The sequence below is a fragment of the Syngnathus leptorhynchus genome, chromosome 16 (assembly GCF_054491065.1).
Source record: "Syngnathus leptorhynchus isolate UIUO chromosome 16, UIUO_Slep, whole genome shotgun sequence".
NCBI lineage: Eukaryota > Metazoa > Chordata > Actinopteri > Syngnathiformes > Syngnathidae > Syngnathus > Syngnathus leptorhynchus.
Window position 1 is genome coordinate 4,615,948 of NC_141210.1, and position 19,319 is coordinate 4,635,266.

General features: G+C 44.9%; 4 protein-coding genes across 4 annotated transcripts; 3 read left to right on the forward strand and 1 right to left on the reverse strand.

Annotated features, from left to right (window-relative positions):
- The first annotated feature begins 1,354 nt into the window (after positions 1-1,354).
- Positions 1,355-6,033, forward strand: ush1ga (Usher syndrome 1Ga (autosomal recessive)). Its single transcript, XM_085934240.1, has 3 exons — positions 1,355-1,518; positions 4,692-5,145; positions 5,239-6,033. The coding sequence occupies exons 1-3, from the start codon at positions 1,355-1,357 to the stop codon at positions 6,031-6,033; spliced, it is 1,413 nt and encodes a 470-aa protein (XP_085790366.1).
- Positions 6,034-7,376: 1,343 nt separating this feature from the next.
- Positions 7,377-10,349, forward strand: LOC147044281 (proton channel OTOP2-like). The gene is made up of 7 exons (XM_085934811.1): positions 7,377-7,582; positions 7,915-8,306; positions 8,401-8,537; positions 8,668-8,726; positions 8,809-8,933; positions 9,264-10,054; positions 10,121-10,349. The coding sequence occupies exons 1-7, from the start codon at positions 7,530-7,532 to the stop codon at positions 10,289-10,291; spliced, it is 1,728 nt and encodes a 575-aa protein (XP_085790937.1). The 5' UTR covers positions 7,377-7,529; the 3' UTR covers positions 10,292-10,349.
- A 202-nt stretch (positions 10,350-10,551) lies between these two features.
- Positions 10,552-17,097, reverse strand: hid1a (HID1 domain containing a). Its single transcript, XM_085934241.1, has 19 exons — positions 15,976-17,097; positions 15,457-15,606; positions 14,872-15,042; positions 14,682-14,798; positions 14,138-14,244; positions 13,943-14,059; positions 13,670-13,877; positions 13,532-13,588; positions 13,315-13,455; positions 13,084-13,174; positions 12,776-12,927; positions 12,609-12,687; positions 12,356-12,520; positions 12,045-12,272; positions 11,818-11,954; positions 11,655-11,738; positions 11,484-11,575; positions 11,249-11,407; positions 10,552-11,175 (listed from the first exon to the last, which is right to left on the reverse strand). Exons 1-19 carry the CDS (start codon positions 16,039-16,041, stop codon positions 11,112-11,114), a joined length of 2,385 nt encoding a protein of 794 aa, XP_085790367.1. The 5' UTR covers positions 16,042-17,097; the 3' UTR covers positions 10,552-11,111.
- On the forward strand, positions 16,239-18,316 carry LOC147044283 (uncharacterized). Its single transcript, XM_085934242.1, has 3 exons — positions 16,239-17,110; positions 17,412-17,526; positions 17,610-18,316. Exons 1-3 carry the CDS (start codon positions 17,094-17,096, stop codon positions 17,817-17,819), a joined length of 342 nt encoding a protein of 113 aa, XP_085790368.1. The 5' UTR covers positions 16,239-17,093; the 3' UTR covers positions 17,820-18,316.
- Positions 18,317-19,319: the final 1,003 nt, after the last annotated feature.

Below are 19,319 nucleotides of genomic sequence, written 5' to 3' on the forward strand. Positions count from 1 at the left end.
CGCAAAACATATTATGGCCAAACAAGGCCTGTTTTGCTCAAAATATTCCACTAAAGTTCAAAACCCGATTCCCGGTAATTTTCTCACTAATTCCATCCTACACTGAAACCGGTTCCTTCTCATAACACACATCAAATGTTCTGTTTGTATATAAGTTCTTGACAGTTGACCTTTATGTACATTTTACATGACGAACATCCGAGGACCGGTAAAGCCTTACCAACTTTGGACTTGACCGTCACAATTTCAGCACGATGGAAATCCACCAAATGGGCGTGAGAAGCAAGTGCATTTGCCTATCTTTGATTTGATGCTTGAAAGGAGTACTTTCAGGTTTTTAACATTATTCAAGGCTCCTATTAAGATGTTTTGTCTATTTCTGTGCATTGTCATGCAGGTTTCAATCGAGAACTCGGATGCAGCGAGCAACCGGCGGCAGCCATTTTTTTTCAATATACTTATCATTTTCGAATTACTTGCCATGCAAGATGCTTTTCAGGGTGGAGGCGGGTAGAGTGCATTTTAAACATTTCAACAGCTTGTATAAAACGTAGAACCTTCCTTGTATGTGCCTGTGGTTATAATCTGAGACATCAGGCTTAAAATAATCGCAACCTGTTCCAATAAGGAAGTACATTTAGGTCACGCATATATGCCTCCATTGAAGTGAGACTTCAACACCAACAGGTTTAAATGAGGCTAACTTTGTTATCGTAAAAAATGGGCCCAAAAATTTCCGCCTTCCAGTAAGTCAAAGGGTCAGGAAACATTTTGCCAACAAAGCCTGATCTACCAAAATCAATTCGGGAAAAACATGTCTACATAAAGAAAGCAATCATCAATACAAAAAAAAACTACGTCGTCATTTTGCAGCTATAATTCTTTTGTTGCAGTCGTCGTCGTTAATTTGGCATAGCAATGGTGCTATTGGTGGTACCGGTAGTAATAACAAAAATTGTAGCAGTAGTAACAGTCGCAATAGAGGTGGTAGTATTTGCTCATTATTGCATTTACTCGTGAGGGTCCCTGATGTGTTGGTGTTTGTGTTTAGGAGCAGATCGGCCACGGGGGAGCACTGTTTAGGCTGTCTGATCGATGAGTGACCGCGTCGTCGCCTCCCTGGATACCAGCGACGCGCACAAGTCTTCGGGACTCGGGAGAGTCCGGACACCGATCGACTGACCGACCGACCGACGCTCCGGTGCGGTGGGTGGGAGGGTGGACTTGGGCAACTCCGCTATGAGGTTAACAACGAGGACTACGGCGGTAGCGGAGGTGCCGCTTTACTGGTGTTACTGGCGCTACTGGAAGTGTCGATGAAGCCAAACGGAACAGGACGGACTAACGGGTCGCCATGAATGACAGGTACCACAAGGCGGCCCGGGACGGCTACCTGGACCTGCTGAGGGAGGCCACACGCAAGGACCTCAACGCGCCCGATGAGGATGGCATGACACCGACGCTATGGGCGGCCTACCATGGGAACCTGGAGGCTCTGCGGCTCATCGTAGCGAGGGGGTGGGTACAAAAAAAAAAAAAAAAAGGCCATCTCATCGGCCACACCTACACCTACGTGGCAAAGAAATTCCAGACAGGTGTTAAGTGGTTGTAGTTGCGTCGTTGTTTCTATGTAGTTTGAGTTTTAGCCATCTAATAAAAAATAAAAAAGTCAACCAAAATATAAGAAATACGTATCTGCGATGCAATCACAAAGCAGATTCGTGTTTATAGTTGAACAAATCTCCCAAACACACACGAACCTTAAATGGCGTGCTTGTAAAATCCCTACATCAGTGAAAGCCTCGATCACACAATTGCCCTATTGTTAAGGATTGTATCATTTATTTGTTAATTGGTACGAGTTCTCAACAAAACTTAAACAATGGGAATTGTATGTTAGTGAAAAGGTAAGGCGTAGGTGGGGAAAGATGATTCAATTATGATGAAATCAATTGGTATGAAAATTATTAAAATTACCATTGATGGAAAAGTCACCAGTTTGTGATGAAAAACATGAATCCATCTATTGGATAACCTTAAATGAGATTTATTTAATACGCAACTAAGCCCGACCTCTTATATTGATTTTTTTTAAAAATCATTTTAATGGTTAACATGAGAAACAACATCTAATCTCTCATTCGAGAATGCTCTTGCTTGTATTTGACCGACCCCAAAGTCTGCTATGTGAAAAATGAGAACTTTTAAGGTGCACATGGTGTATATTGTGTGACACTAAGATAGCCAAGAGGAAGATAAAGATGCGGAAGGTCCTAGACGTGGCGCCAGGCAGAATTTCTTGTTTGGTGACTGTTTTAAAAAACATGAGCCTTTGTTCGGGGGTGGGAAGACTTTCTATGAATTTAAGAGTTTATTTTAACCTGGATTTTACATGTAAATAGCAAATAATAATGGAATAACTGTCCATCAAACATATACTACATACAGATTGACTTTTTCCACCCTAAAATCAATTAGTTAAAATATATTTGTAAATAACTAAATAAAATATATGAGTCATATGCATTTCATACACTAATTTTATTGCTAATTTTACATGTATACGTAACAATCAGAATAGGTTATTAGGTTATTTTTCAAATAAATAGTCAATTATTGATATATACATTTTTAACAGTTATTTTTAATGAGTTGTTGAACTTGCAAATCATCATTGGTTTCCCAACTTGGACACATGAAGACGCGATAGACGGGCTAACGAAGCTAGCATTGATTTGAACACCAATGGTGCAGCAACTTATGTGGACAAGCAGTTTAATTTAGCTGCTCTCCAAAAAATGATGATTATTACTGCAGCTAACTGAGCAGTTGTGGTCATTAGTGTAATATACAATATGTATACATTAGCCTGCCCTCTAGTGCCCACGTAAGAAACATCCACCTTTATTAATTTTCGACTGAATCAACAAAGGAAAGATGTGTCCGACTGCACTACGTAGGAATGGCTTATCCTCGATTGTGAGCAATACACAAAGGCAGACGATACTTTAGTTATCTTTAACGCCCGGCCGGCATGGTGGTTTAATGACGACTCTGAAATGTCACTACGCCGTCACGGCGTTCAAGGTCATGTGCGAGTTATCGCATTTCATTAAATGCTCTTCAGCCATGCGTTCCCTCTTCAATATTTTACTGCGCGCTCGCCGGAACGTCCACGTTGGGGCCCGTAAAAAGCGCGTGAATTACGGCGCCCCCCCTAAATGGTCAAAGTGTTATGGACGGCGTTGGTGTGACACTTTAACAAGAGCCGGCGGCCATCGTTGTGACTTTTATAACGTGGCTGTTATCACAAAAGATCGCGCTTGATCAAATAAGCAGTGGATCGTTCGTTTAGAAGATAAAGCGGCACGGCGACATTTGTGTTGGCCTTTTACATAAAGATCCTGTTTGTCAAAGCTCTTTGAACAAAATTGTGACCAAGAGGAAAAAAATCACGAAAGGGGCCGACTTTTAGTGGAAGTACAAAAGCGGCCATAGCGTGAGGCACCGAAACAGGCTCATCGTTTAACGGCTGACCTGTTTCGCCTGCAAGTCAGAAAAATGGGCCTATTATGAAGCCACTTTAATTAAAGTCTGTGTCACAAAGACAAATAATTCATGTCCTATTCGAAAATTACAAATCTTTACGACATCTCGTGATCAAACACAAGAAATCAGCCTTTGCAAAGACGATTATACGAGTCGTATGCTGAACAAAACAAAATCTACCAATTCCCACGGAATCTGTGCAAACAACCGTCCCCGCAGGCCTGTAAGGACAGAGAATGATACCAGCCTGACATAACGTACCAACATAAATAACTGCCATTGAATAATAACGATGAGCGCGTCTCAGGAACATTCCACGCTGGGCAAACGTTCCGTCATGAGATAAAAGACACTCGAGGGGTAAACAAAGGGACGACCCTCACGTATTCAACATTTTCAACCACGGCACATAAATTAGCACGCATAAAGCTATCACGATCATGTTCCCTGCGTTATGTAATCTGAACTGAGAATATCATAAATACATTTTCAACATAGATAATCACATGTCATCTTTTAATGTTTATTTATAGCTCGTTGATGATTTGTTTGGACTTTGTGGCACATCATTTAAGTACGCAGCCTAGAATTTAAAGCCACATGATGTAACATTGTAACCTGAAGAGCACATTTAAACATTTTCTCCCACCAAGTTTCTTAATTAAAGGTGTGTAATAATCGGGAAAAATGAGAAAATCTTTTGTTGCACGTGAGCAACCACAAGCCCAGCATACAAATAATTTGCATGACCCATTTAGCGCCCACTCGCCACTTTCGATTACCAGTACGAGAAAAATAGCAGACAAATTAACGACACATTCTTTAAACCTCGCGCTACAGGATGTGAAAGATGCACATTGTGCTACCAGCCATGATTAGACTTGAGGAATGCGTCTGAGATCATCCGCCATGCACAATTATGCGGTGGGAGCCGACCGAAACCTTTTTTTGAAAGGCCGGCGTGTAACACGAGCCGGGGCGGCCGAGCAGTAGCGGCGACAAGCCGTAGATCAAATTGCAGCCGCTGTGTGACTCTCAAAGAGGTGACAACAAGGTTTGCTGGGAACTCAAAACCGAGGGTGCCGCCATGTTTTGCAAAAAAAATGTTAGCATAAGCAATTGAACCTCGTTGTGTTTCACAGAGGGAACCCTGACAAGTGTGACATCTGGGGCAACACGCCTCTCCACCTCGCCGCTGCCAACGGTCACCACAACTGCCTTTTCTTCCTGGTGACGTTCGGCGCCAACATCTGGTGCCTTGATAACGACTACCACACGCCGCTCAACATGGCCGCCACCAAGAACCACATGGATTGCGTCCGCTACCTGGACTCCATCGCTTCCAAGCAAATGGGGCTCAACCCCAAGTTGGTCAACAAGCTGAAGGAGCGGGCGTTTCGAGACGCCGAGCGGCGCATCAAAGATTGCGTTAAGATGCAGAAGAAGCACCATAAGCGCATGGAAAAGAAGTACCACAAGGAGGCGCCAGAAGCATCCGTGTCGGATGTTATGAGTTTTTCCAGTTACAGCAGCGGCTCCGTTAGCCACAAGGTGCGCAACTTGGACGCGGCTGCCGTCGGTGTGCCATATTCGCAGGTTGTTTACGTTTAAAACCGTGCGGCAAATATTAGCGACGACTCGACGAGCGTTCCGATGTACGTCATTGAATCTCTGCTTTGTGTCTGCCAGGCTACTCTTCAAGCCACAAACCGAGGGAAGACAAAAATCCAGAAGAAGCTGGAGAAAAGGAAACAAGGAGACGGGACCTTTAAAATCTACGAGGACGGGAGGAAGAGCGTGCGATCCCTCTCTGGACTCCAACTGGGCAACGACGTCATGTTCCTCAAACCCGGCACTTACGTCAACCCTAAGGATTACGGCCGCCGCAACATCCGCGACATGTTCCCCCGAGATCACGACGACACCATTTCACGTGCCATCAGCGAGCCGGACCTCCACGGAATCAACGCCGACCACTCGGAGGTCAGCACGGACTCGGGACACGATTCCCTATTCAACCGGCCCGGTCTGGGCACCATGGTCTTCAGGAGGAACTACGTGAGCGGGGGGATGTTTGACATGGGCGATCCGGACGAAACCGAGGGCTCCGGTCACTCTGTGCATTTTCGCGGCAGACTGCAACCTCGTCCCAGTCTGGACGAGGACAGCATCGGAAGCGCTCGCAGCCTGCAGGAGAGGAACCTGGAGGAGCTTCCTTGGGAGGAGGTGGAATTGGGACTGGACGACGACAATGAGGCCCTCACCAGCCCTTTGGAGGTCTTCTTGGCCACGCACGGCATGAGCGAGTTCTTCTCCATCTTTAGGAGGGAAAAGATCGACCTACAAGCACTGCTGCTCTGCTCTGACCAGGATCTCAGGAGCATCCACATCCCTTTAGGACCTAGAAAAAAGATCTTAGATGCCTGTCAGAGACGCCTTGAGACCATAGAGGACCCAGAGTGCATTGATGACACTGAACTGTGAGTATTTCTCCTTCCTCCCTTTTTTTATACAGCAGCTTCTCCTCCTTACATGTGAGTCACCATGTTTTTTTCTCCCCCATCGTGTTGCGCAGATGATTAAGGCGGAGGTGGGAGCATCACTGCAAAGAGAGACGACTAAACCATCTACCTCTACCATGGAGAGGATCCATGTCAAGATTCAAAGTGGTTGAACAAACTTGTCGTGTCATCGGACACGTTTGCCCCCGTGGGGTTGACCGAGACTCTCATGTTGTCTTTTCCACACTTTCCATGCATATTTTTGGAGCATGCCTCTCGATGTTATCAATGCAAAATCACAATTTATTCGGCCTCGTATTTGCAGGCCAGACAACTGCATACTTGCAGTTATGTGTGAACTCGAGCCTTGACAATTTTACAATACTCGCTTATCATCATTTGTTGTAATTGCACACGCTGTGTAGTGCATGTCGAGTCAATATTTATGTAGATAATGTCAGTCATAACGATATCTTTGAAGGATTTTATCGTCTCTGTGTACTTTTCTCCGCACAGTGTTAATGTGTTAGTATTTGGTTTATATTATGCAATAAATGCGCTGGACTTCATGTTTGCTTATACTTTCTCAGCGTTAAGTATGTTGTCATTTTTTGCAGGATTTTAAAGTGTTTGATTTATTATCTGTTTTTTTTCCTCCCGTCATTACCCTCACATTGTGGTTTGTTTGTTTACAAGAGTAGAAATTTATGCAAGGAATAACCCATTGGAATTTGGTGCCAATCCAGATATCAAATAATTTATTTTCTTTCATTGCGATGGTACCAATCCTCCGCCAAAACAAAGGATACTCAAAATCTGTGTACACTGTCAACCTTTGACATTGCGTAATTCATCTAATCCCCCCCCCCCCCCCCCCCAATTACATAACTCGCCTGGCACTGAACTGCAGGAAGGTGACGTCACACTTGCTTCGTTAAGAAGAAAACGACGGTAGCCCATTAGTAACTGGCCTCACCACAACACTAGTCATAGGCTAAATATTTATATTTGGAAATAAAACACGAGACCACAGTAATATAAATCAAATAAAATGATAGGCGGCGATTGTGCGTGCATACTGATGGCGCGTTTTGACAGGTGCAGTTCGTAACCTGGAAACCGCGTATGTCGGGACCCTGGACCACTGCGACTTGATTCGACAAAATGTTGAAAAAAATTGAAATAAAATTACTATGTATATTTGATGCGTATTGATAGCAAGATGATATCTAGATTGAATGTAATACATGAAAAGCTAAAAATAAAATATGCTTTCGGTCATTTGTCTCCGACCGGAAGTGACGACACGTAATAGATATAAACCAATCTCACCTGGTGGTCGTATCGATCTCCGAGGCTGGACAGACGGGCGAAGACAATTCATTTGAGTTTTGAAGTAAAAAAAAAAAAAAGTGTGGCGCCTGTCTAACATTTGACGTCAGAGTTAGTGTTTACTGTCTGTATTGTGTGAAAGACATCATGAGAACTGTGGCACAAAAGATGCTAAGGACCTGCAACTTACTGTTCACAAGGTAAGGCAACACATAAATGCAAAATACAATAATGGACGCATTGTCGATTTAATTAAAGCCGAATTTGTAAAGAGTTAATGCACTGAATCCCAAACTAGGCAGGGTTGGTGTTTTGAGAAGAATTACGTTTGAGAAAGCTTTAAAAAAAATTGCTGCAGAGTCCTGAATCAGAAAAGGCGTGGGGTGATCATATAACAAAAGATCCTAACTTGTTTGTAAAGTTGCAAAAGGGGTGGAACATTTCTGGTAAATTTCCAGAGATGGTATACTGAGCAATGTAGGAAAATCCAGGTATCCTCTGTCAACAGAAAAACTTTCTGGTTTCCAATTAGTACATGCAGGAAGACCCCAAACAGCGACACCGATGCCCACTCATCCAACATCGAAACGGCCGCCCAGATGGAAAACATCCAGCACCTGCGTGATGTGGAGGTGGCCCCGGAGTACACTCACCATGTGGAGGCGCCGGCCCAACGCACCCACCGTGGTGGCGCCTGGCTCCTGTCCGTCATCGTGTGCATCAACGTCCTCATTCTGGGTTGCGTGCTGGTCGGCAGCAGCGCCTTCAACAGTGTCGCCGTCACGGCTGTGCACCGCCAGATCTTCCTCATTGTCCTCCTCGCCCTCACAATGCTTTGGATGCTCTTATACATCACAGTCACCTACCGCAAGAACGAAAACCGAATGACTCTCGACAGCCACGCCGGGCCAGTGTGGCTCCGAGGTAATCGCGATGGGGATCATTCACTAATCACCTCATAGATTTACATGATTGAGTTTAATTATTTAAATGCCTACATTGTTTTTTTTTTCTTGAGGTGGACTTATGCTTTTTGGCCTGCTGAGTCTGCTCATGGATATCTTCAAAATGGCCAACTACATTGGCTACCTGCACTGCGACTCCGCTGTCAAAGTGGCCTTCCCTGCCGTGCAAGCAGTGTTTTTAATCACCCAGGTGGTCTACTTTTTTTTTTTTTTAAACAATTGAATACATCCTGGTGCTAGAACAAATTGTAATCCATCCATAACAGGTAGGCAGACTGGTCTGACGGGTCTGTTTTTTTTTTTTTTTTCCCCCCTCTTAGACTTATTTCCTGTGGGTCCATGCAAAGGACTGCGTGCAACTCCACCTAAGTGTGACACGGTACAAACGGAATTTTCACAGAATTCCCCTCCAATGTGATCTATTGACTCATTTGTCTGGGTTTTCTTTCCTCCCTTGCCAGGTGTGGCCTCATGGTAATGCTCTCCACTAACCTGGTGGTGTGGATGGCGAGCGTCACCGAGGAGTCCCTTCACCAAATGGATGCCCCTTATCTGAATGTCAGCTTCCCGTCCAAGATGTACAGAGGTATTGGACGCATGAGGTCATCAGTTTCCTTAAGTGGCTCGCCCCTATTCAAATACAATAGATGTAAATAATACTTTTCAGTTCAAGCACTTATCAGGAAACTCAAGGACACCAGAGACATTTTAAGAAAACATTTAAGAATCATTATATAGCGATATTTTTTTTTGAAAAGCATATTTTCTATTTCGTTAAAAATATGATTTCACTAACTTATTTCCTTTGTTGCTAACCAAAACAGCAGCACCCTAAATGATTAATATATTTAAATGTTGCCGCATGTTGTAAACGGGTTTCCTTCCTTGTGTTGCAACCTCCTTGTCTCCATGTCAGACAGTTACAACCAAGCGGCCAAGTGCAGCTGCAGTCACTCAGCGTGCAGCGCCTTCAAGGAGGCCTTCTACTACCTGTACCCCTTCAACATTGAGTACAGCCTCTTTGCTTCGGCCATGGCTTACGTTATGTGGAAGAACGTGGGCCGCCTGGCGGACGAACAGGGCCACCGCAGGGCAAAGTTCCATTCCAAGGATGTGCGCGTGGGCCCCGTGCTGGGTCTCCTGGTCGTGGTGGTGGGCCTGGTGACCTTCGTCGTGTACGAAGTGGAGCTCACAATGGAAGACGAGGCCATGCACCGCAATGCCCTGCTCATCCATTTCATCATGAACACCGTGATTGTGAGCCTCATGTGCGTCTCCACCGCGGCGGGCTGCGTCATCTACCGACTGGACCACCGCCAACACGTCTCTGAGAAGAACCCCGCCCGCAGCCTGGATGTGCAACTCCTGGTGGGGGCCTCGATGGGCCAGTTGATTATCAGCTACTTCTCCGTTTTGGCGGTGGCAGCCACGGCGGCTCAGGACCTCCTGGATGCTGTCAACTTGTCGTGGGCTGTCCTCATGGTAGTGCAGCTGTGCCTGCAGAACTACTTCATCATCGAGGGCCTCCACCGTGAGCCCTTCCACGAAATGCAGGAAGACACCCTGCATAACAACGCGCACGCCGAGGCCAGCGGCGTCGCCAACCGGCAAAATTCGAGGTGCAGGCTGACCCCGCCTGTGCAGCCAAACTGGAAGAGGAGAGTGCTGAAGGAAGTGTGCGCCTTTCTGATGCTCGCTAACATTATTGTAAGTTCAACACAATTTTAACCATAATGGAGTGCCGAGTTTTAATCCTGTTTGTTGTCTCGACAGCTGTGGATCATGCCTGCCTTTGGGGCTCGACCTCAGTTCAACCACATAGTGGAGATGAAGTTTTACAAGTTCAGAATGTGGACAGCCATAGTCAACATCGGACTGCCTTTTGGAATCTTCTACCGCATGCACTCAGTGGCTAGTCTCTTCGAGGTGTACATTATTTCATAATTCTTGCCTGTCTGTATCTGCATAAATTTTTGTAATAAATAAAATATTTTTTTAGCAATAAAACTAACATGAAATTCATCTCTGAATTCTAACTTTAAATTATTAAAGAATTCTGTCTTTAAAGAGAATATTCTGACCGGCTATCAATTATTTTTTTCTTCATTGGCCCCAATCTACAGCATCAAGGGAGGGAAACAGTGCCACCTTCTGGTCAAAAATAAAATAAGCACTGGTTAAAGAATGTCATCAGATGTGTTGTCTTAAAATATTTAATTACTGCATTAGTATTCATCACACATTTCACATATCGCTATGTATTTAGAATAATTTAAGGAAAATACACTTTTAAACAAGCAACGATAGAAATGAAACAATCCAGTCTAGTTTGTATTGATACATAAAGGTGCAACTTAAATTCACTTTGGGCATGTCAAATAGCCCCCCCCCCCCCCAACAAAAAATGTCACCTTTTTGTGGCAATTGGCATTGCTGGGGATTCATGTTTGGAATAATTATGAGGTGTCAAACAAGCATCCCAGTGCATTACCAACGCACATCCCCAAATTGGAGGCTAAAACCCTCACCACATCGGCAAAAAAATAATAATAGTTACCGGTGTACCTTTGACCAAATCGCCTTCTGAATCCACCTTGACCTGATTTTTCTTTTTTTTAGACTAAAAGCAGCTGCACAGGTCAAAACGACATGTAACAAATTGCCTATGGACAATATTGATATGCGATAAGAAAGAAACGTTTGACATGCTTCGTAAGGATTATGAGAATGCTGCGGTAACGTGGTCGGCCATACGCTCTGTAGTCTACATTTTCTGAATCTCAAAGAGGCGCACGTCCGTGTCGTACCAGATGGGAGGGTCCACGTTACTGGAGGGGTGGGGACAAAATAGCACAATTAGAATCAATCAAAATCACAGTTTTGATCATGGGGGATACTCACCGCAAGTAGACCACACCCCACATGTAGGTGCGAAACCACATGGCCGTGCCCGCGTTGGCCTGGTACTTCCTGATGAGGATGGGGTGTGGCACGGGTAGCAGGCCAACTAATGTGCCGTGCTGGAGGAACTTCAAGATTTCCGATTCATCCGTCAGACCCCTGCCGGGAACATTAACGGGAACGTTTAGCGCGCACGGAAAGATTGACAAAGGCATCTGATCCGACACATGCGTACTTGTCGATGCAGATCTTCTCCACCTGTGGAACCAACACCTGCAGCAGACGCATGATAGTCTGCAAGGGAAGTTTACACTTCCAGGACAGGACCTGGAAAGGCCAAGACCAGAGTGAAATGCTTTTGTGTTCAGGTAAGCTCTTATTATGAACTGAAGGCGAATCTACTCACCCAGTCTGGTGTGGGAACCCAATGTGATGCTGAACTACTTGACAAACGACTTCTCTCCATTTCGGCCTCAGTATAGAAAACATCCTGTGGGAAGGAAGAATTACACATATCATTTTCTCCTTGGATTGTTGCCCCTAAGGCAGAAGAACAGAAACACACTGACTTCATTGTCTTTGCCCGAGTTGGATTCAGTGTCGCTGGTCCCGCTGGCTGCAATCTGCGCTGAGTGCTGCATCTTGGGGACAGACACCATGGTGCCATCCTCGGACACCTGAGACTTCTCGGTCAGTTTGTCAATGCCTGTAAAGAAATAAATTAGCTCCTTACCATGTCGGCTCCACTTCTTGATTGATGATGATAATAAAAAAAACAAAAACAAAGTAGATGTACCAGGTATGGCGACCAGGCTGGCCTTGAGGGTACCAGGTTCTGCAGGCACGGCGGGTCGGGAACCCTCCATGGAGACGGTCTCCTGCGAGCTGGTGCGGGAGATGACGTCGGGCGATTTCCTCTTTCGCTGCAGGGCCTTCTGAATGGTAGCCGGGTCTGACGGAAGATTTGCCAGCTGGTGGAAAATGTTACGCTTACGGATGATAGCGTAAACCAGGTTACAGTTCCCTGGGGGGGGGGTCACATTATTGATTAATCACATCTCGAAGCAATTGACGTATGACCAAAACAAAATGAGAAACGTCTCCTACCATCAAACTGATACTGGATGATGTTGTTGAACGCCTCCAGGAGGAAAAAGGCAAGATGGTGGTTCTGGACGGCAGAGAACAGGAACCAGCTGGTGGAGAAAGCCTCCAGCAGGTGGAGCAGCTTATTGGCCGCTACCATGGACAGACTTTTCAAATATGGCGACACTAAGAGGAAAATATGGGGGGGGAAACAATTCTAACTATTTTGATAGGAAGGACTATTAAATCTATAAGAATGAAGCGAATGAATCACCGTTGACAACAATGGTGAGCAGGCAGTCAAAGAGAGGCTGCAAACGTTGGTGGCCCGTGGTGATAATCTTATGGAAGACCTGCAAAAGCAAACAAAGCGACAGCTGGTCAGCTCTCACCGGGAAAAAGGTCGGCCGGTCTCCATGGCGACGCGGTCGGGCCGCTCACCACAATCAGCAAGTCGGCGTGAGTGCCCGTGAACACCGGGATGTCCATGGGCACGTGGAGAGCGTAGGGCTTGTTTAGGCGCACGCCAAAGTTTCTCTCGCCACTCAGCAGCAGGAGGATGAACACGCCGATGTGCATGAGGCCCACACGGGCTGTCCACACACACACACACAAACAAACAAATGCGTCAGACAGGATTTTCATGGTAATATTGTTTTTATGGGTGGGGTGAGCTTGGTCTATGCCGTTCATTTTTTTTTTTTTTTATATTATTTTAGGGTGTGGGGAGCAAACATAAGACGACTTACACTGGTCGGCTCTGGCATCGTTAAGGTAGAAAAGGATTGGAACTAGAATATCCAGTACGTCGCTACTCTTGAGGACGAAAAAGAGGAATTTCTGGCACGGAAACACAAAATTGAGATTCATTTTGTTTATCGTTGCTCAACTTGCATGAAATGATCATTTGCATGATTTGTACTAGAACTTGGAAAGAATTATTTTGAACATGTTGAACACAACTGTGGGTGCTTGGTTACCTTATTGAAGTCGCAGAGCTTCCAGAAGAGCACCAGGAGCTCCTGGTGGAACTGGATCTTTTTGGTGGAATTGGGCAGGTACGTTTGAGTCAAAGGGTTGGTCAGGAGACGGGCCAACCCTTTTAGTACAAAGTCAAAATCCTGGATGGAACACAAACAAAACCATCAGGGATCATCAATGTCTCATATTACCTCGCCTCTGTCGTCAGGGCCCTACCTCCTCTCTGTGAATCCTCGACAAATAATTCACAAATAGGTTTTCAGGGCCGGTAGACTGCGTAGAGAGAGAGAGAGAGAGAGAGAGAGAGGAAGGATTATTCAAGCGAATCATCCAAAGTGGTGGCGGTTAGCAAACCTCATGTTCCTCCATGCTGGAGGGAGACGACGGGCGGTGGGAAGGCACTCCGTCGTGCTCTAGGGTCACGATGAGGATCTGCACGGCCTGCTCCACCAGCTGCTCCCGGTAGTCGGAGAAGAGCAGGTGGTTGTACGGGATGCCGTAGCCCACCGGGTCGTAGGCGCTCACCACGTTGAGCAGCGAGGTGAACAGCGGCAAAGCATGCCTGAAAAGAAACAGTGTGCTCGGCTCGCCTCTTTCATATCATGACGAGGACAAACGTCAGCTTACCGATTCTCAGTGGAGCAGAAGAAGGTCACCCAGGGGTTGAGAACGTGGTTGTCGGTCGAGGCTGGCAGATACATGACCTCGGAGAAGCAGGTGAGCAGCAACCTAAACAGCTCCGTGCTGGCCCGGCATCCGATCCAAACGACGAGGAGTCAAAAGCCAGTCCGGGCAAGATGAGGGAAGGAGTCGGAAACTCACCGATTCAAATCGTGGATGTAGTTGAGAGGGGGGGACTGCGCGAAGCCTACTCCCGCTTCCCAGATGTACTCACAGCTGTCTATGGAGTGCATGTTCTCCACAGAGTCCTACAACACACAAAATGCTATCTTCCATGGAATTGCTCAAAATATGTTTCGACTCCTTTCCATTTTTATAAAAGGAAGGTTGAAAAAAAAATCTCATTCAATCTGGCCAATCAAAGTGTGACTTGCAGGTTCAGCTCTTTGTGTCAATGACACAATATTTTCCACAACTGAAAGAACGGCTTTTTAATTGTACTTGGCTCAACACGAATGGAGTTTAAAGTCAACGAGTCAGAGTTACGACATTCCTTTCAGCCCCATTAGCCGTAAAGCGCTCTTCCTGTTATGACTGACAATGTCATCACATTCTGTTTTGATTTTTCAAAGAAACTTGGGTGACAGGTTTAGTGGGGTGGATTTGTAACAGGAAGGAGGAAACACAGAGGAAAAAAAGAATACAAATACACCCAAATCTGATCTGGGTTCGCGGTCCTTCTTACCGGGCCTCTTTTGTGGCTGTGCACGGTGAAGTCGGGACAGAAGAGCAAGTCGGCGATGGCCAGGAGGAGCGACTCAGCCAGGGGTCGAGCGCCTTCGTCGTCATCCAGCTCCTCTGCCTGAAGAAAACAAAATATATAGCAGATTGGGCCGTCAGTTACAGCAACTTTTCTTTTTTTTTCCCCCACTCACCCCTGCTCGGCCAGCACCGGGCACAGTGGACCAGAAGAAACCCCTCCAGTCCTGGTCCTCAAAGATGTAGGGGAGGATGCGGGTCAGGATACGAGTGGAGTTGAGGACCACCTGCTTCTCCCTCTCACTGGGGCAGCCAGAGTCGGCGCCCTGCACTAGTTTCTCCACAGCCTGAGGACGAGCGTCACAAAACTCATGTTTAGGACAGAGAATTAATGACTCTAAGTACACACTATTTAAAAAAAAACAAAAAAACATATATATTTTTTTTTATCAGACCACATGTGCATCCATCTTTCCCTTTAATGGACTACATCCACCAGAAAGATCATAAACGCCGGGGCCTCTTTATGAGCTAATGGGGAGTTTGTCTGATCAATCAATTCTTTGTAAAAGCATTAAGAGTGTTTTTCTCAGGGCGACCCTCAGGCAGGAGCCAGGAAGTGGAAAAGAAAGCTGGGGGAAGGGAGGCGACTCATTTCTTTCCACATCTGAGAGCGGGACATTGTTCGGAAGCATTGGTCCGTGACGCACTTTCCAAAAAAGTTCAGCAAAGGCAGCAATCCAGATGTTTACCGTGTTTACCTTATAGCAGAGTGTGGCTAAATTGGAGGGGGACTCCTCTCGTAGAGCCCTGATCTCTGCAGCTGGAACCAGTGCAAAGACATCCTGGACTGTGGTGGTGCTGTCTGCCCAGAATTGGTCCCAGAAGGCATCATCTGTAGCTTCCACCGGCTGTATAACAACATGAGTAAATGTTCAACGAAAATGTAGAAATCGATGCATCATTGTGTGAGTCTATTGTGTCGCTTGCTCGGTGAGTGATGACGACAATGTAAACACCATGCACCTGCTGCCGCATCCATGTCAACACCATGCAGCTTTGATTTAACCAGGCCATCATTTTGTAAAAAACATTTTTTTTTGTATGACAGCTATGACATATGTGAATGCCGCTAACGTGGCGTCTTTCCATTTCGGTAAATGCGATCTCGAAGAAACGTAGAATGATTATTTAACATGGTTAAATGCAGCAAGAGGACTGACTGTTGTGAACGCGCTGTCTGCTTATCGTCGCTTACATTTGCAACAATAGGATCTAACCTGCGTTTTGGTTGTCAGCTGAATCACTGCTTTCCTGAAGCTCAATTTTGAATCGGTACTCCCCATTGTCGAATTTTTATATTTAATGAATGATATAATAAGAGTGGCGCCGACGCCGCTGAGGGTTCTCGTTAATCTCCCCTCCGTCCTTTGGCTTGAGTCATAGGAGAAAGGGGCGGGGTTCTGTTTTGCTGTGTTTTCACGCCATTGGTTATTCACTTCCGGGTTTTGACTGACGTCAAAAAGAGAATTGTTTTGAGATGTTCGCTCATTTGAAATAAATGTTAACGGCAGTATTTTTTTTAACTAGTGTGGTTCAATATGTATTGTTAAGATAAACCGTTTCGACATAAGTAATAAAATGAGTAGAAGAGCCACGGCTGCGTTTAACGTGGATGCCTTTGTAAACAGCGACATCTTTTGGATACATTTTACTCCGTCATGCTTTTTGAAAGATTAAGCAAATATGGCAAAAATATTTTTGATTGAAAATAAGTTATGTTTTAGTTTTCTGTCTTATATTTCTTTAAATGATCCAAAATGGAAGGACCACCAAAAGGAGTTTATATTTATACAACATGACGTAAACGCGTCAGTAAAGGTCTCCGCGCAGGCGCAGTACGATGTAAACACAGGCAAAGCGGCTGGTCATGGTAGATAACTTCGTTTTTTTAGCCGTTGGATTTTAAAACTACAAGTTTTTTTTCAATGAGTTCGGAGTTTATCATGTGTGGAGATTGCATCGGTATGAGGAAAGACAATTAACGCGTGTTTTAAACGCCGAACTTCAGGTGGCTACTTTTCGCTTATCAGCATAAAGGCTAACGCAGTTAGCTTGTGAGTGACGACCAAGAAAGAGGACTTGTACACTATAGGAGACACTATTTGGCTATTATGTGATATAAAGTATTTGCGAAATTTGCATATAACACACATATAACGTGTATGATTCCCTCACTTGTAGCAATGGCTAATTTCATCACATAAACCCCAATTAGCCACCCAGTTAGTTAAGCTTGCTAATAGCTGCCAAATGCAAGCTACCCGCTAGCGCGATTGTTGGACACAGACGGAAATTCTTGAAGGACTTCATCTACGTTGACATTTGTGGTCGTCACATGTTGACTGAAAGCAGGTGAGTGATTCGTTCATCTCCCAAACAATAACCATCTGATAGTGATAACAGGCTGTAGATTCGTGTTAGCATTGATAAGAAAAGTGATAAGAAAAAGAGCACAATCAACGTGAACATTTCCTTTTTTTGAGATATACACCGATGTGGCATCTGTAAAGGAGCTTATGATATTTTAACGGTAGGGAATGTAGGACTTACAGTGCTTACGTAAAATTTTAGTGATACACAAAAAAAGTGGCATCAGTAAAGCTGATGATCTGTTACATTTAGAGTTATTGTGTTTATACAATTGCTCACACAGGAAAAGGCAACACAGTGGTGGTGATGAGAGTGGCCACCTGGTTCCTCAAGCCAAAAGGCCGAACCAGGCTCACCCGCTTTCCCCCGAGCTGGGACGAGATGCCTGGGACTCTGAGGTAAAAACGATTCTGTTTTCAAGCTTGGCCAGACACATTTGTGAATGGCTCAATTCAATTGACAAGGCGCTTTATTGTTTCAGTGGTCCAACAGCTCCAGCAGCCTCAGCAGCCCAGAGCACGCGCCTGGGAGCTCCAGCGGTAGCCGCTGCGCTGCAGGCCCTTGCAGCCCCCTCAGCTCCGGCGAATCATGTGACTCGGCCGCCTCCTATCTGCTTATCAACCGCATTCTGAGGGAGGCGCACTTCCAGAGCTTGCTCAGCCGCTGCCAAACGCGAGAGACGCAGCTGTGACCTCGCGATATTTGCTAGTCAGCTATCAGGGAGGGGAAAATTATCAGCAATAATTTAAGAACTGGGACCAAACTAATGCTAAAATTGGACGGGAGCTGCCAAAATGACAAGTTTAGGACCAGTCGCTTTGACTTGTTTAGGATGTGTGGGTGGTTCTGCAGTCTCAGGGAGGTCGTGGTTGTGAACTTTTCTGTCCTTTTCCCCTTTCTAGTTAGATCCAAAACACATCTCCAGAGCGGCTGATTTTAGCTTGTCCTTTCTGTTCAGTGAAGAGAACGACTACTAAACAAAATGCTCAGCGCAGCCCCTCCACGTGTTTTTGTGCCTGGTATGTCCACTGTCCATCCTAAGAGCCGGCCGGGGGCGAAGGCTCAGCCTTTTTTTCAACAGCATTTTTCTCTTCTTCATGATTTTAGTTGTGTACATGAATTTAACATGACATTGATTGCCACTGTTATTGTAAATGATTTCAAAATAAAAGTTTTTTTTTAAGTATTTTCTGTTTGCTCATTCATCTACAACCACAAGATTGTGTAAATAAAAAAACACAAAATGAAAGCAACTCAAGGGAAATTCGTGGAATGTTATTCATAGCCATATGAATCAATAACTGTGTATTTATCACACTGAAGACAAAATGTCCACAGAACAAGCAGGAGCCAAAATTGTGACCATGCCCCGGTACAAATAGACCTTTTTAATTTTTTTCCCCGACATCATAAGTCTAAGCAGGAACTTTGATCCTCGCATTCTGGCTCTTAATGAACAAGCGGCCATGCATTGAGTCCCTCACTAATGAGCTCTGACCTGTGAGCAGCCAAAGACTTCTTTAATTAGCACACCGCACGTCCTTGTCTCACACGCACAATAACAGATCACGCGCATTAGTGTGACCCGCGTCGCCATGGTTACCTCCTCAGCCACAACCGGTCCCTATTAGTCAGCCTGCCCGTGATTGATGCTTAATTAGAGATGACGAATGAGGCAATGGTAATTCGGCGCGAGGCATTTCTCTGATTCATGATGGTGTTACTGTACTGGAGATGGCTTCGTTTTATTACGCTCACATATTCATTCACATTGGTGCTTGTTGTTTTTTTGAGGAAATAAGCGTTAATTGCTATGATGTCATTTGAAGCAGAAAAGTGCATATCAATCAAACTTATACACATTGTAAGATTTAAATATGCTACTGCGGTTAGATGATTTCTTTTTAAGTGGGACGGAATTATTTTTTTTTCTTACACCTCCAAAAATGCCTTCAGTGTCATTAAGAATATATTAATGCTGAAAATGCAATGAGCAATTTAAAAAAAAATTCATTTTCTTATCACGTTTTGTTACAATTTTGATTTTGTTTTCCTCAAGACAACCTTTCTGCTTATAATATATATTTTTTTATGTAGTAATTGTGTGTAGTTAACTATCGTTTTGTCATCTAAAATATATATTTTTACGTGACATTAGCCCAATGTAAAATGTCACACAATTACACACATT